The sequence below is a fragment of the Vigna unguiculata genome, chromosome 6 (genome assembly GCF_037176805.1).
Source record: "Vigna unguiculata cultivar grain cowpea cultivar isolate G323 ecotype 2 chromosome 6, ASM3717680v1, whole genome shotgun sequence".
Classification (NCBI taxonomy): domain Eukaryota; kingdom Viridiplantae; phylum Streptophyta; class Magnoliopsida; order Fabales; family Fabaceae; genus Vigna; species Vigna unguiculata.
The window spans coordinates 37,875,317-37,893,304 of record NC_140797.1 but is presented as its reverse complement, the minus strand read 5'-3'; the positions used below and the strand labels follow the sequence as shown (position 1 = coordinate 37,893,304).

Genomic DNA, 17,988 nt, shown 5'->3' with positions numbered 1-17,988 from the left:
TATAAAATGAAATTCAACTAAACATTTTGTTTATTTATAAACTTTTTATTTTTAACCGATTTTTTTGTTTATTAATTTTGTATTTTAATGATAAAATGTTGAAATTCGACTTATAAATAATTACTAAATATTAAGTAAATAAAAATTAACGCAATAATATTATTATTGAAAAACGTTTTAATTTTAAAAAATTAAAACAATAAATAATTACTATTAATATATTTTAATGTTAATCCATTTTCGATTCAACTCAAGTCTATTTAATTTACTAATTAAACAAGTAGAGTGTAGTAGATCTATATTTAAAAAATTATACCTTTTATTAACCCAACCTATTTCGAATATAAATCAAGTTAGGATAAAAGTTATATATATATATATATATATATATATATATATATATATATATATATATATATATATATATATATATATATATATATATATATATATATATATATTAGCATAAACACAGACGTTATTGCATTTGTGTGTACACATTTTTTGAATTATATTAATAATTGATGATATTGTAATGTTATAAAGTTAATAAACAAAATAAAACTATATTTATAAAAAATAAAGTAAAATGTATAGAGAAAATATGAGAAAAATAACTGTTGATAAGTAAATAACTGCTAATTTTTATAAAAGTAACTGTTATATATAAAAATTTAATAAATAATTAAATTGTAAAGGATAAAGTTGAAATTATGAAATGTGAACATAAAAGAGGGAATTCCCTTTATATATATCTTTATATAAAAATTAAAGTGAAATGTATGGAGAAAATAAAAGTATATTTATAAAAATTAAAGTGAAATGTATAGAGAAAATATGAGAAAAATAATTGTTAATGAATAATAGGAGAAAAAAGAAAAAGGAGATAAGTAAATAGTTTTATAAAAACTTGTAAAAATAACTGTTAATTTTTAAAAATTTCATAAATAATTAAATTATAAAGAATAAAATTAGAATTATGAAATATAGATACAAAAGTGGAAATTTTCTTTGTATATAATTATATATATATATATATATATATATATATATTTATTACACGAGAAAAATTGTTAATAGTGTTATATTATCTTTTAAATTTTTTCTCAGTGACACATTTGTTTCTCTCCTTGCCAGAACCCAACTTTCTATGACAGTATAGTTATTCTTCCCACATGAACCCTAATTTCCCTCCTTTTCATTTTCTCTCTTCTCCTTTGTATTCTTCGGTGATGCTTCATTTTCCTTGCAACGCACAGCACGGAGTATATATATGTTTGTGCGCGCGCGCATTGGAATGCTATTCAGACACTACATAGTTTCGTTGCCCCCAATTCGGGTTCTTGAATTCCCAAATTGAAGAAAAACAAAAAACACTAAGTTTTTGCTCACCGCAGACAAGAGGCCGAGTGTCGGGAAAGGTAACGATCTTTCCGGTTTTTTTGGATATGTTTTTTCTTTTCATTCTGCCACTGTAATTTTAGAACCACGAAGTTCTAATTTCTTCGTAGAAATTGCTAGCCTTTTTTTTTTGCACGATTCGCTTTACTTTTTCTCTACTGAAAATTTTGATTACTTGGTCTTATTGGATTAATAAGTGAAATTTGTGATTTCTTCATCTTTCAGTTGTATGAAAGACTCGACAATTCGTTGTAGCACTTTTTATCGATCTCTGTTCTGAGAACTATCCTTCGAATTGTGCTTGTTACTGTAGCAGAACTATACTTGTTATTCTCGAGCCTTGTTTGCTCATATTCTTGATGAAAAGTTTTGTGGTTTATTTTTTCTTGAAGTGCTTGCAATCCACGTGTTTGTGTTAATGTTCAAGTTGTTGGTCTTTCATCTGACAAGTACAATATTGTGGCATATCTTGTTGCTGATTATTGAACCTAATATTGGGGATTAGTTCCGCCCGCTTGTTTTGCTGATTTGCTTCATATATGTAGCATGAAAACAAACATGACATGCCCGTAGATATTATACCGAGTTTGAGCCTACAAAATTGTGGATCCAATGAAGTTATGTGTTTTCATTTGTTTTCAGTACACGTTGACAGGCTATTGCTCGAGCTATATCTGAGACAATTTTATGCGTGCTCCTTTCATTGTTCCCGAACTTTCTGGATTTATGGGTTATACTTAGTTACTTATTAATTTCGACTGTCTTTTGAGCGGGTTTGTGCATGTTTGCGGATATTTAGATTAAGATTGTTTTTCTGTTCTATTTTTCTGTCATACGAAGGCTTGGTGATTTTTATTGTGATCAATGAACACTGCTTGAGTCTCACTATATGGATGTTATCTTGGTCGATTATTTTTCTTTCTAGTTGCATCTGTTGCTTTACTGACTGACAAGTTGTAAAAGCAACTGAGTTATCTTTCCCATGTTTGTTCATACGTTATTTGTGAGCATGATATAACTGGAGTTCAGTTGCTTGCTATATGATTCTGATTTAGATAGACTTCTTCTAACTTCTTTTATAACTATCATATTCTTTGGCTATCACATTCCAATGTTGCAAATGGTGCTTAGATCTACACCATCCAGCTTGTTGCTATTTCCAAAAGTATGCATGTTGGGGAAATGATTATACCTTTTTGTTTTCATTGGCTTCCATTCCATATGATATTTTCCAGTGGCTAGTTTTATTTATGCTGCTTCATCATCTATAGTGATTGCATGCTGTTTGTTTCTTTGCTTTGTTGATATTAATCCAGTAAAAGCAGATGACACTTGTCATTGTTAGATTACATTCTTGAAAGTTCAATGTATAATTAGAATTGATTATTTCATCTTTATGGTTTATTTATTTATGTCTGGCTGGGTTTTGAAATTTTAGTTGTTTGAGTCTTCAGATATAGCATCAATGTAAGGAATCCAGATAACTAAGCCTCCTACTTCCTATGACCACATACTTTTCCAGTGGCTGAAAGAAAACTAAGAACTATTTTGCATCAGTACTTATACGCCAACTTCTCACTGATATTATTGTGTCCTAATTTTCTTTTTTCCAGACTGAAAGCAAACTATGGCAGACCATCGAAATGGAAGTACACAACCATCCAATGGAAAGCTGAGTGCAGCAGGAAGTGGATATTCTATTGATCTGAATGCATTTCAGTCCCGATTGAAAACATTTTATTCGCATTGGGACGAGCACAACACAGATCTGTGGGGCTCTTCTGAGGCAATAGCAATTGCATGTCCTCCACCTTCGGAAGACCTGCGGTACCTGAAATCTACCGCTCTGAACTTATGGCTTCTTGGATTTGAGTTCCCAGAGACAATTATGGTTTTCATGAAGAAACAGATACATATCTTATGCAGCCAAAAGAAGGCTTCTATTCTTGAATCGGTAAAGAAATCTGCTCGAGAGGCTGTTGGGGCTGATCTTGTTCTGCATGTCAAACCTAAAAACGATGATGGAACTGCTCTAATGGATGCTATATTCCGTGCCATCCGTGCTCAGCCAAAGTCTGAGGATCACGATTCTTCCACTATTGGATACATATCAAGAGAGGCTCCTGAAGGGAAACTACTTGAAACATGGACTGAAAAATTAAAAAATACTAAATTTAATCTCGTTGATGTTGCCAATGGATTGTCTTCTATATTTGCAGTAAAGACTAATGAGGAGCTCACATCAATTAAGAGAGCAGCTTACCTGACAACAAGTGTGATGAAAAACTTTGTGGTTACAAAACTTGAGAATGTAATCGATGAGGAGAAGAAAGTCTCTCATTCAGCATTGATGGAGGAGACTGAGAAAGTTATTCTGGAACCTTCAAAAGTGAATTGTAAGCTAAAGGCAGATAATGTTGATATTTGCTACCCACCAATTTTTCAAAGCGGTGGAGATTTTGATCTCAGACCTAGTGCTGTCAGCAATGATGAGTTACTGCATTACGATTCAGCCAGTGTGATTATATGTGCTGTTGGAGCCCGATACAAGAGTTATTGCTCCAACATAGCTAGGACCTTCTTGATTGATGCAGACCCTCTTCAAAGTAGGGCATATGGGGTTCTTTTAAAAGCCCATGAAGCTGTCATGGGCTTTATGAAGCCAGGAAACAAGTTAAGTGCTGCATACCAAGCTGCAGTCTCTGTCGTGGAAAGGGATGCTCCTGACTTGGTTTCATATTTGACAAAATCTGCTGGAACAGGCATTGGTATTGAGTTTCGTGAATCAGGATTGAATCTTAATGCAAAAAATGAACAGATAATTAGAGAAGGCATGGTCTTTAATGTGTCAATTGGTTTTCAAAATTTACAAAGTGAGAAAAGTAAGTCTAAGAACAGGCATTTCTCTCTGTTGCTTGCTGATACTGTCATCATCAACAAAGATAAGACAGAAGTTGTAACTTCTATGAGCTCAAAAGCACTCAAGGATGTAGCATACTCTTTCAATGAGGATGAGGAGGAAGAGGAAAGGCCAAGCACAAAAGTGGATGCGAAGGGAGCCGAGCCCTTTACTAAGACAACTCTAAGGTCAGACAATCATGAAATTTCTAAGGAGGAACTTCGAAGGCAGCATCAGGCAGAACTTGCACGTCAGAAAAATGAAGAAACTGCAAGGAGGCTTGCTGGTGGTGGAAGTGAGGCAGGAGATAGCCGCTCGTCTTCGAGGGCTTCAACAGAACTTGTGGCTTACAAGAACATAAATGACCTTCCCCCTCCCAGAGAAATGATGATTCAGATTGATCAGAAGAATGAAGCTGTTCTCTTGCCTATAAATGGAAGCATGGTACCTTTTCATGTGGCTTTCATTCGAACTGTTTCGAGCCAGCAAGACACCAACCGGAATTGCTATGTCAGAATTATTTTTAATGTTCCTGGGACCCCTTTCAGTCCTCATGATGCAAACTCAATGAAGTTCCCTGGATCTATATATCTAAAGGAGGCTTCATTTCGCTCCAAGGATTCCAGGCACATTAGTGAGGTTGTGCAGTCAATTAAAACCCTCAGGCGACAAGTTGTGGCAAGGGAGTCTGAGAGAGCCGAGAGGGCAACACTTGTTACTCAGGAGAAACTACAACTTGCTAATAATAGATTCAAGCCAATACGGTTGTCTGATCTTTGGATCCGTCCTGCTTTTGGTGGGCGTGGAAGGAAGATACCCGGTACACTTGAGGCTCACGTGAATGGATTTCGTTATTCTACCACCAGGCAAGATGAGCGTGTAGACATAATGTTTGGCAACATTAAGCATGCATTTTTCCAGCCAGCAGAGAATGAAATGATCACTCTTCTGCACTTCCATCTGCACAATCATATCATGGTAGGAAATAAGAAGACCAAGGATGTTCAGTTTTATGTTGAGGTTATGGACATGGTCCAGAATGTTGGAGGTGGTAAGAGATCAGCCTATGACCCTGATGAGCTTGAAGAAGAACAAAGGGAGCGAGATAGGAAGAACAAAATAAATGTAGAATTCCAAACCTTTGTGAATCGGGTGAATGATCTCTGGGGTCAGGCCCAATTCAATGGACTTGAGTTGGAGTTTGATCAACCTCTTAGAGAGCTGGGCTTCCCTGGGGTTCCTCATAAATCTTCAGTGTTCATTGTTCCTACTTCAAGCTGCCTTGTTGAACTGATAGAGACCCCTTTCCTTGTTGTCTCGCTTAGTGAGATTGAGATTGTGAATCTTGAGAGAGTTGGGCTTGGGCAGAAGAACTTTGATATGACAATAGTGTTTAAGGACTTTAAGCGTGATGTACTGAGGATTGATTCTATCCCTTCTACATCGCTGGATGGAATCAAGGAATGGCTTGACACTACTGACATTAAGTATTACGAGAGCAGGCTGAATCTGAACTGGCGTCAGATCCTGAAGACAATCACGGATGACCCTCAGAGCTTTATTGAAGGAGGTGGATGGGAGTTTCTGAATTTGGAGGCTACTGATTCAGAATCTGAGAACTCAGAGGAGTCAGACAAAGGTTACGAACCTTCTGACGTGGAACCTGAATCTGATTCCGAGGATGAAGCCTCTGACAGTGAATCACTTGTTGAGTCTGAGGATGATGACGACGATGAGGATTCTGACGAGGATTCAGAGGAAGAGAAGGGAAAGACTTGGGAGGAACTGGAGAGGGAAGCGAGCAATGCAGACAGGGAAAAAGGAAACGAGTCTGACAGCGAAGAAGATAGAAAAAGAAGAAAGGCAAAAAGCTTCGGTAAGTCTAGAGGAAGTAATCTAAGCAGTAGCATGCCAAAGCGGGCTAAGTTAAGATAGATTTTTGGTATTCCTTTTAGCCGGTTTAAGGTTTAGTTTAGTTTGTTTTGTGCTGTCACTGCGTTAGCATAGCAACTTGTGTTTGGACTTTGGAGTTGTAACTAAATCTTTTTCTCCCGTGTTATAGTTCAGCCACTTGATAGCAATGTATGTTTACGTGTTTTTTCTTCATTCAATGATTGTTTTTATTTATTTTTTTCTAATTATTATTTCTCTCTTTCACTAGCCAAGAGGCTATAGAACCACCATGAATGTAGATAGAGAACCAGGCTCAACCGAGCCTCCAAACAATTCCCAGTTTTTTGCCTTGCTTTATATGGTTAGCTTTTATATTAGGTTATGGATAAAGTAATTGAGTCAATCACATTAACCACCAACTAGGCTTTGTGAAATTACTCAAACACCTTTTACTTTTTTTACTTCTATACTGATCTTATTGCAGTTATACTTTTACATCACCAATATTTTATATATTTTTAAAACATTACGGTGTGAATTCATTGAAGGAATTATGTGAGTATTAAAAAAGCAGTGGAGGTTATATAATTTTACAGAGTTTTATGTTTGATTAGAATACTTTTCTCTAAAATAGCGAGTTGTTTTAGTTTGAGTACGTTGGATGAATGTTAAATTTTGGTGGAGAAATTAATGAAATGAAATGCATCGAGGCTTGTTTAAGACTACAAACTGTTTGTCAAAAAGAAAGGAAAGTTTTATGGTATGATTGATTATCAAATTAGTTATATTTATAAATGTGAATGTGGGACATTAAAGGCATGAGAAAAAAATTAGGGTAATAAAAAATGAGAGTGTTGAAAATGAATGAGTGATTATTAAAAAAGGTTAAATAAGATATAACTATGAAATGTGACAATTATTGTGTAGATGACAAAATAGTTAGTTAAGATAATCTAAACATTTTAACCGGTAACTCGCGGGTAAATACTATCATTTTATTATTGTAAATATTGGTGTTAAGACCTAAAAATCTTATAATTTTCCATAAGATTATTCTATTTTTTTATATCATTATCAAATTAAAAAGAGTATTAAAAGCTTGCTTTTAAAATACAACCACTTAACGACTTTTTTTATTATAGTGATAAACATAGAAACTTAAAAATATAATAATAATTATTATTATCCATAACAATTAGTATTAAAAAGTAATTTTTAACTGTTTATTTGTTTACACATTTTTCTACTGTTTTTTTTTTATTTTAATAATTTGTTATTTAACATTTTACTTGTGACATTGGATTTAATAGAAAAACTCTAATAAATAAAAACATCACATATTATAATCTAATAAATGATATAAAGTATATCATAATTTAACTATTATAGTTATTCCAAAATATAATTTAATAGAAGTACCATTGGACACATAACCATGTGATAACAAACCGTAAAAGACCTTTTAACTCTATTATTTAGATACATGTAATGGAATCGGATTCACTGGTTGTTTGCACTTGTGATAGTCTCTAATGTTCTGTAGAATCATTCAAATGGATTTCACCCTACCACACACAAGGTTAGTTCATGATCATCTAATTTCATTATCTTGTCAGAGACTAGGACTTCCTGCTACTCACCACATGAACTTGTCTACTCTACGTGAGTCTGACTGGTTCATTAGAGTGTCAGGATGCAACCTTACATCCTTAAGTCACTACACACTACTTTATCATCAAAAGGAATTTTTCTATGAAATTTCCACACATAGTCCACAGTCCCAAAGCATCACATCATACATGCACAACAACATACATGCATAGTCACATATTTCATCCTTTTAAAAGTAATTCAACCAACCACATATGAAATCAGAGGATTAAAACCAATCTGCCACATTCTCGCTTTAGCTAGGAGGTCTCGCTCTCAAGCATTTGGGTCTTCTCGCTTGAGTGAGAACTCAGACAGAAGGTATGGTGCACAACTACGAGTTATCGCTTAAGCAATACTGCTCTTGCTTGGGCAAGAATTTTTGCTTGAGCAACAACTCGCGCAGAAGCAAATGGAAGTTTTCTGCTATTTTCGCCCAGGCGAGAAACCTCTAGCTCAAGCAACAACTCGCGCAGAAGCAAATGGGAGTTTTCTGCTATTCTGGCTTGGGCTAGAGGTTTCTCGCCTGGGCGAGAATAATAGATTCTCACATGCTCCTACATGTAAAACCAAAAAACAAAACCAAACAACATCCAGTTCATTTCCATACAATTACACGCATCATTCAACAATTTAAAATACAATTTAGAACAAAAATAGTCATACATTTCAAAAGCATTTGAAAACCCTATCTTCCCTTACCTCGAAATTGCTACTACTCTTGATGAGTAGAGAGCCCTTAGTGGAAAGGAACACCACGACCCAAAGACTAAAAAGATGGAGGAATGAAGTGTTCGATTTGATTAGCGAAGTAGAAGCAAAGGTCCCAGTTCCCACCTCTGTTTCATATAAAGGTTGTAACTGAGTTAGAGAGAACAAACAAAGAACAATAGCTGTGAAGGGTGGGAAATATTAAGGCCTTGTTCTTTTGAGTGGATCTACTGTTCAAGAGGAATGGAGAGCAAGACATAGATGGTGAACACCCTGTTCCTTTTGAGGTGACCCAAGGGAAGGCCAAAAGTGGAATATAGGTATTGCTAAGAGATTAGAAGATAATAAATAAGAAATTATCACTTTATCCTCATTATATTTATTTTTTACCTCTTCTACCCTCGTAATTTTTTATCAATTTTAATTTTTTAACAAATAAATATATGTAATTTTAGTTTTAATTTATTAATAAAATTAAATAAAAAATTTATTATTAATAAACATCTAAAAATATAAAAGTTAAAAATATATAAACAATATATAATTCTATAAAATTGGAAGAAAAGAAAACAAATTTATTAGAAATTGTTACCTATATTATTAACAAACATAATCAAATTAAAAAAATATGTTCATATCAAATAAACAAAAAACTTTATACATCAAAGACTTAAAAAGTAAATAAAACATAAATAAATTATTTTCCATGTAAACATTAAATTGATAAATGTCAGATTCAATTTCATACCAAATAAATTTTATTATTCATTTTTTTATAAATATATTTTTTATTTTATTGATCAACAAAAATTAAATAAATTATTCTAAATGATTTATATAACATTTTATATTACTTTTAACATTAGGAATATTTTGGTAATTTAATTTTTTTATCTATTAAAAGTTTTTTTTAATATGTCACATCAGTTAATTCATTAACAAACTTTCACTTTCTAATCCACCCTACAATCATTTTTTAATCCCTTAAAAATAACAACATCAACTTCACTCTCTAATCATTCTGATCTCTTCCTCTCCTTCTCTTTCTAATCTTTTTCCTCTAAAAAACATAATCTAAGAAAAAAAGAAGAGAGGAGAATCAAAAAGATTTCTGAAAAAAATAAACAAGTGGGCTGACCCTTTTTAATTTAACTGGACAGACAAAAGTAGGGGTGGCAAACGGGTCAGCCCGGCCCGTTTTGGCCCGGCCCGTATGTGGCCCGTCAAAAAACAGGCCGGGAAGGGCTGGCCCGTCAAACAGAAACGGGCCAATAGTCACAACCCGTCCCGTATAGGCCGGGCCGGGCTGGCCCGTCTAGTTGTTTTTTTAATTAGTTTTCAATTTTTTTTTTTAAATTTGTTTATATATACATATAAATTATTATTAAAGTCATATTTAATCAAATAAAATATTATTTTAACTTTTAATTGATTAGTTAATGTTTTTAATTAGATAAGTTAAAATAATTATTAAATTTACATATTAAATTATTCAATTATAACTAATAATTCAAACTTAATTTGTAGGTGTTAATGATTTAAATTACAATACTATTATATATTTATATATTTAAAATATATAATCTAAAAAATTAATCTTTTTAATTATTTTTATTTTATTTTATTTTTTTAAAACGGGCCAACGGACCAGGACGGGCTGGCCCGTACTTTGACCCGTCAAGTTGACGGGCTGGACGGGACGGGCCAGAACGGACTGACGGGTTGAAATCTTCAATCCAGTTCCTTTTAACACGGGCTGACGGGCTGGCCCGTTAGGCCCAACCCGTTTTGCCACTCCTAGACAAAAGTGGGTTTTACATTAATTTTTTTAATTAACAGGAAAATACGTATAAGAGACCATTGCAACGAGAGTTTCAAAATATTTGTTATATAATTATAATAATCAATACAAAGTAAATCATTTTTTATAACTATTTGTTATACAATTTTTTACAATAACTTTTATATTTAATTTTACTAATTTCTTATCAATATATTTAATAAATAAGTTATTCTGTTAACTTTTGTTGTCCTGAGACTAAATATGACATGGATAATTAAAAAAAAAATGGTGAGGAAAATTATTGGATTCACTGTATTATTCATAAAAAATTCTGAGAGAATTTTCTTAGCACGCTTTCTGATTTACTGTCCGATTTTTATTTTAAATAAGTTTAAAAGTTTAGATCATACCTGACTTTATCTGTGATCAAGAGGGCGACATTATATTTTGACCCATTTAAAAAATTAAAAGTGGAATATAGAATTTTAATTTAAGTAATTTTAATGAAACTCATTTTATTTTAGATATAATAATTCAAAATATAGATTATAATATAGATATATGACATGATAAGATATTTTTGTTAATATATTTGTTATTATATTTTCTCTATGATATCTATATTATTATATAAAGAAATTCTATATGTATATTATTTTTAATTTTATTTTTAAATTATTTTTTAATTAAAATAATTATTTTATTAATTTAATTTTTTAAGTTATATTTTTCAAAAATTTAATTATATTTTTACTTAACCGATTTAATTATTTATAATAAAAATATTATGTAAAAGAATATGCATTGCCGTAAAATTATAATAATTATTTAAATTTATTTTTATAATTAAAATAATAATATTTTTTTTTTGTTATTTTAAAAATTAAATGTGCATGTCTTTTTATTAGTTATTTTATAAAATGAATTTATAAACTTACTGTTGGAATCCGTCGAAGCACTTATACAACGAATTATACGGGTTGTAAAAAGAAATCATTTGGTTTATGTCTTAATATTTTTAAATTGAGTTATTGTGGTTTAACATATATAGTTACAATCTAAAAAAATCTTTTACTTATTAAAGATAAAAGATATTCTCAAAATTATTACATTATCTATTATTTTTTATTAATAAATATCTTAAAAATTATTATTTTTTCATTGTAAAATTCTAGTTCCCCTTAAATATTTAAACACAACTTTTGGAATATCACAACCTATCATACTTAAAAACTTAATTCTTTTGCCCCATTTAATTCCAAAATATATACTATTTTGTCTCATTCCTGAAATTAATTTTTTTTTTTAATTTAGAAATAACTTTCATTTAAAAAAAATATTTAATTTGAACTATAGTTTATTTTTTATAATCAAATTCTTCTTCATCGAAGATAACCGGTTTGAGTGAAAAATGAAGTTAGGAACAAGGTTAACTTACTCCAATTTTCTCTTTAGCTACAAATGACTTGATTGAGTGAAAAATTCATTGTGACTTCAGTTTTTCAAATAAATAAACTTCTAACACTTTGGTTTTCAACATCATGTTAAACAGGTTTAAAAAAATAAATTTTGATCTAATGATTCCAACATATTTTTATAATCTAAGATCTATTTTAAATAAATAAAAATAAACATTAAAACTAGCCTTATATTCAAACCAACTTTTTTTTATCTATAGCTTGAGCAACTCTTCAATCCACCAACAATTTGACAATATAAATTAATTCTTCTTAGCAACCTTTCCAATATCAAAAATAAAAAATTTATATCATACTCATATCTTTATATTTTCAAAACATATAAAAACCATTCATGCACATCAAATTTACTATCCCTGCATAAAATATAATTGTTGTGATAATTAAATAGTAAAATATTCTACCCATAGGATTATGTCAAACTTCTACATAAAAGATTTTGATCAAGAATCTAATGTTATATTCTTCTACTAATAAAGATTTTATCTTTATTCTAAACACCTCATGCAAACCCTTATGTAAACATGTCATCCTTCTCATAAAGTCAACTCAAGAAAATGATAAAAAAAACTTACTTAAAAATAATTTCTAATCCAATATTAAATGTTTTATTTTTCAACATAATCTTTAAAGGAATTCAAATTTATGAAAAAAATGAACAACTATTTCAATCATTAAAAAGAAATATAAATAAAATATATATTTACAACATTTTAAGAATAATATTGACATAGTATTTATAAACTTTTTACACAAATAATAAAATATGCATATTTTATGTTATTTAAGTCACACTATTCTTAAGTTAAATTAACTAAATTCTTATTTTTAGAATACAATTTCCAACCTTTCAATTGTAAAATTGAATGTATTAATAAAAAAATAAAATTTATTAGACATGAAAATAGATGCATTAAACATGAAGTAATTTTCACCAAAATAAAATTTTATGTTAGACTATGATAAATAATTTATAATTTATAGTGTGATCCAAAATTTTGGTTGCTTATGAATAGTCTTTTAAAAATAAAATCTAATTTAAAAGTAAAGATAAAATAATAACGTTAAATTGATACAAATATTTTTTTTAATTACTATTATGTTGGTCATCATACTCTTTATTTATTTATTTATTGATTTAAGATTATTTTCTAAACTAATTATTATTTTTATAAATAATGCATTTAGAATGTTTTAATAAAATATAACCTAATCCAATTTTACTATATTTGTCGCATTTTGCATGACTGTAGCATCAAAGCATGCATTCATCAATGCATGCATTGTTCCTTAATGTTTTTGCATATTATATTTTTTTCTTTTAAGAATTAGTATCGGAGATATGGATGACTAACAATTTAATGAGTCAATTTGCAATGTCAATGTCTTAAGTTACTGGAAGCTAATTTAACTAAATTATAGACCATAAAAATCTCAACAATTAATTGCAATGTCTTAAGTGGATCATTCTTAGGAAAAAGTTATCACTTTTATTTTATTGTAATTAATTCTAATATATATATTCTTATAACAATGCTCTTGGTCGGTCCCTATAAATGGATGAGAAAAAAAAATTGTACTTTTTTTTCTATTTTTTTAGATATAATTTTGAGTTATCTTTTAGATTGAGTCAAATAAGAGTCAACTAAGAAGGAGCTTATGCAACTTATCTCTTTGTTCTTTTATTACTGTATTTTGCATTTTCTATTTGATATTCTAAAATCATGTTATCAAAGTGTTTTCATCCATGCTCTGGAACTTTTAGTTGTTTCTTCAGCCATTTTATATACTCCCGTCATTCACCGTCATCTTTGATACATTGTGATCATTTTAAAATTGACATATAATCAATTTGTTTTTTTTTTTAATATTACATTAACTTTTTTTTAATATTTTCAACATTAGTTCTGCCTGCATTCAATCTTTTTCATATTTATACTTATTTCATATTTTGTTATTTTTAGGCGTTCATTCAAAATTTTCTAAGCATCTCATTTATTTATGGTCATTGTTTTAATTTAGTTGAACATTTTAAAACTTATTATTTTTATCACTCTTGTGATTTCATTTAATTTTTTTAAAATCATTATATATTGATGCATCTTCGTTCTAAATTATTTAAAACATTTGGTTTTCTTTATTTTAATAGATTATAGTTATTTAAATTTTCATTATTTTATTTTATTTTATGTATTATTCTTTTTTTTTACAATTATAAAAATAATAAATAATAAAATTCTAATTATTTAAATTATCATTTTTTTTTGTTTTAATTTATTTATCACACTTTTATTTTACAATTATTTTTAAAAAATTATAATTATTTAAATTTTTATTATTTTGTCCAATTTATTTTATCATTCATGTACTTTATATGTTAGTGTTAGATTTCACACGAGTTACCATATTACATCAATACCCATATAACATTAAGTTTAGTTGATCAAAACCTACCTAAATGTTTCGCACTCATTAAAAGACATATCTTTGAAATTACTTTATTAAAATTGTTGCACAAGTTTTAATATAGAGACTCTTCATTACTTTATCAAAATTGTTGCACAAGTTTTATATTCTAATATAAAGACTGGTTCAACAAGTCTCAAATATGCTGTGAACATTCAAATCAGAGGCACAAGTGAGGTTATAACTTCTCATGAACCTCACAATCTCGTTTACGAAACTTTGGAAGATCAATGTCATGTACTAAGATTAACACAAAAACTTGAACTTCTGAGGTATGTGATTGTTTTTCTTTCGTGCTTCTTACATCCGAATCAGAACAAGGGTTAAAATAAAATAAGGGTTCAGTTTTTAAATTCAACACCATCCCAAAGTTCTCATTTTTTCTTTTAATTAGTTAATCATTTCCGACCTAACTTAGTCATCTCCTTCCCCAAGAAGATGCTTTTACTTTCTCACCAAAAGAAATATATTAAGGGAAAAAGTAAGATACTTGTAATTAATTCTATGACAGTGTAAGTTTCAGAGAGTGAACCAATTAACGGGGTTGACAATGAAGTCAACAATGAAAAAAAATCAGACATGACTTGAGGGGCAAGGAGGAGAAAAGTTCAAACAGTAATAGGGTTTCTGTTCATAGATTCTCTTGTCTTGTTTTTTGTTTTTGTCGTGTCTTGTTTTGTTATCTCTGCTTAACGAAATAGATGATGTGATCTTCTGTGGTATGTTTCATTGATAAGGTATTTTTCTTCCTTTAGTTCATTAGATTACTTTGTTCAACTGGGATTTTCATTTTCTGCTATGATTTTATCATCCTTTGTGTATTGAATCCTGTTTTCCCATTTCATATGTTTATTCATTGTTTTCTGTTTAATTCATTTTATTAATATTATTATTATTATTATTGGTGTTACTTTGGTCTAGGAGACTAGACATAACTATAATGATTCGTTTTTGGTTTTTGGGTTAGTTGCCCTTGTCCTTGTTTTTCTGATCTCATGAATATACGTTAACATAGTTTGAGTTGAATAAACAAGCTATTGTCTCTTTTGTGTCTATCTATTCTTTATTTCCTGGTAATGAACGTAAGTGTGAAAAGGTTGGCATAGAAAACTTCGTCTAATTTTGCCTTTTTTTTCTTTGCTGGGGTTCATTTCTATGGAGACTTTTTTGCTTCTTTCCACGTAACTCTTACGGTAGCTGTTTCCCAGAAGGCCACAAGAAGTTTCTTTCAAGCTTCTGAATTGTACGAAGTCATGAAGTCAACCCGATTTGGATAGTGATGATGAATGATTCCTCCTTCCTAGAATTTTTCCTCTGAAAAACAAATTCCACTGTCCAAAACCAAGTTCCCACAGAGATCTGATTCATCTTTTGTTCAGAGGTGTTGAGAAAAAGTGGTGGGGATTGTTTCTTGTGTTGGGAAGCACCAGTTTGCATCAATGAGTATTATGAGAAATGGAAAGTACCAAACTGTTGGCTCAACCTCACTAGATACTAGTGTTGGTCTTGTTTGCCACTATCAATTTGAAAATGGGTCATCTCAGTTTGTGTTCATGGATGTTGAAAGTGGAAAAAGAGCTTCCCTTAACCACTGGCTCTGCTTCTCCACTGAAAACTTTGTGCAGACCCTTGCTTTGAGCAATGGCTTAATTCTCTTGTCCGGTTTCAGTGAGGACCAGTTCTGTTATCATGTGTTCAACCCCCTCACCAAGCTCAATCTCCCAATCCCTCAAACCAGAATCCAAGAGAATGTTACCAGAGTTGGATTAGCCTTTGATGGATGCCAATTTGAGGTTGTGCTGGTTGAAGCAGCTTCTTCACAATCCAATCAACTAAAAGTTCATGTTTTCTCTTCTGCCACTGGAAAATGGAGGAGCCACCACCCCATTAACATAACTGTTCCTTCTTTGCCAGAGTCTGAGTTTCAAGAACTTGGCACAGCCCCTCTTTACTCAAACGGGTCAATTCATTGGGAAATTGGTGGACACTTGTTGGTGTATGAAGTCCAAGGAAGCCATTGTGAGCTATATGAACTACCAAACTATTCCAAGGATGGGTCTTGGCAACCAACATTAACTTTTCGTCGTCGTTTGTGTGAGTCAGGAGGCAGAATTTACTACTGCTACACTGATTTTGATGGCTTCCACATTTGGAAACTTCTCAATGAGCATGAGCATGAAGGGTTCCTGTATTATTGGGATTACAAAACGTTTCCTTGGAGTTTAGTACATAGTGTTGAGCCTGAAGTGTTCATGTCTAAGCTTGAAAACTTTTGTGGCATCTTCTTCTATGATTGGGACCCTTTCAAGATTGCACCCGTTGGCTTTAGTGAACAATCAAAAATCATATATTTGCAGCTTCCAGGATCTGTTGTTTCTTACAATCTTGGCACAGGAACTCTGAAATCAATCTGCACCTACTCTTGTTCAGACATGAACTTCAATTGCTGCTCCTTCTTTTCTTCAACTTGTCACAATGTTCTGAGTGACAGCAATGGAGAAACAGAGCTGAATCTACCCATTGAAGAAGTAGAAAAGTTAGCCCTCTAAATTACGTTTTGGTTCAGTGATGATTATGGGGTTCAGGTGTCATTGAACTCCATAATTCTAGTACTAGTTTTGACGTTTTGCTTTGTAAACAGTTATATGAAAGTATGTATGTGTGTCTAGAAGAAGAACACTTTAGTGCTTATTCAGGTACATAGTTATCTGTATATATGTATGTGACCCATAAGCACATTCTCATCTTACTAATAGATTACGAGAATGTTTAAATAAATTTCTTGGTTAGATGTTTTCTTAACTTAACTTCTTTTAAGAATTTAATCTCAATCTAAATTATTTTAATATTTAAAAATATTTTCTTATTTTTTTGTTTTATGAAAAGGTTTATCCAAGCTGATTCTATTTATAACAAACCCAGTTTAGAACTTATGTTTTCTTTTTAAAAAAATAACTCAACCTATAAGTTTTGTTGTCTTAATTATAGTTAGACTAATTTTTTTTTTTTATTAAATCAACGAGAGAGACAAAGAATACAGGGAAGAGTGATTTCGAAAAATGATTAAGATATATTTGTTTTTATAGATTAAATCAACTACTGCTATTTTTTTAGTATGAATGAATTAGATAGCCACGTATTATATAGGTAAAAAAAAAAAAAACTCATTAAATTAACTAGGAGTGTTTACAGAAAAGTATGTAACGAGGTTACAAAGTACTACTACATATATTGATAACTACAATTTAAAACAACTTATTGTGAACATAAGCTGTCATTAATACAAAGGTCAGAAAGACTGGGCCCGAATCCAAAGGCCTCCCATTTGGGCCTTCCATGACACGACCTTGGACCAGCTTTTAGAGTTGCTTTTTTCTGCACCCTATACTTTTCATGTGTAACTCATGGGGTGATTAAAAGACCAAATTAACCCCTTCAGGGTGACCCTTGTTGCTGTCCCCTCCCTTGTTATCGTTCCCTTGCGTTTTCACTATGCTTGTTTTTGTGTTGTATCATGAATAGACTCAAGGAAGAAAATATTTTGTATAGTAAAATTTATTTTTTTAAGAAAAATATAATAGATTGTGTAATTTATTGATTTTCAAATTGTGCGATCCAAAAAATAAATAAAAATCATAGTTTATACAAGCTTTTTCTTATGAAAAATGGCTTTGGGATTGTTTAGTCTGGAAGATTTGTTTTTTCAT

General features: G+C 30.7%; 2 protein-coding genes across 3 annotated transcripts; both read left to right on the top strand.

Moving 5' to 3' along the window:
- The first annotated feature begins 1,118 nt into the window (after positions 1-1,118).
- Positions 1,119-6,411, top strand: LOC114187242 (FACT complex subunit SPT16-like). Its single transcript, XM_028075434.2, has 2 exons — positions 1,119-1,421; positions 3,015-6,411. The coding sequence occupies exon 2, from the start codon at positions 3,029-3,031 to the stop codon at positions 6,233-6,235; it is 3,207 nt and encodes a 1,068-aa protein (XP_027931235.1). The 5' UTR covers positions 1,119-1,421; positions 3,015-3,028; the 3' UTR covers positions 6,236-6,411.
- Positions 6,412-14,427: 8,016 nt separating this feature from the next.
- On the top strand, positions 14,428-17,137 carry LOC114186662 (uncharacterized). Of its 2 annotated transcripts, none has more exons than XM_028074635.2 (2): positions 14,428-14,553; positions 15,443-17,137. In XM_028074635.2, exon 2 carries the CDS (start codon positions 15,721-15,723, stop codon positions 16,828-16,830), a length of 1,110 nt encoding a protein of 369 aa, XP_027930436.2. In that variant the 5' UTR covers positions 14,428-14,553; positions 15,443-15,720; the 3' UTR covers positions 16,831-17,137. The 2 variants fall into 2 exon arrangements, with proteins under 2 accessions (XP_027930436.2, XP_027930435.2); XM_028074634.2 differs by lacking the exon at positions 14,428-14,553 and adding an exon at positions 14,639-15,018.
- The last annotated feature ends 851 nt before the right edge of the window (positions 17,138-17,988 follow it).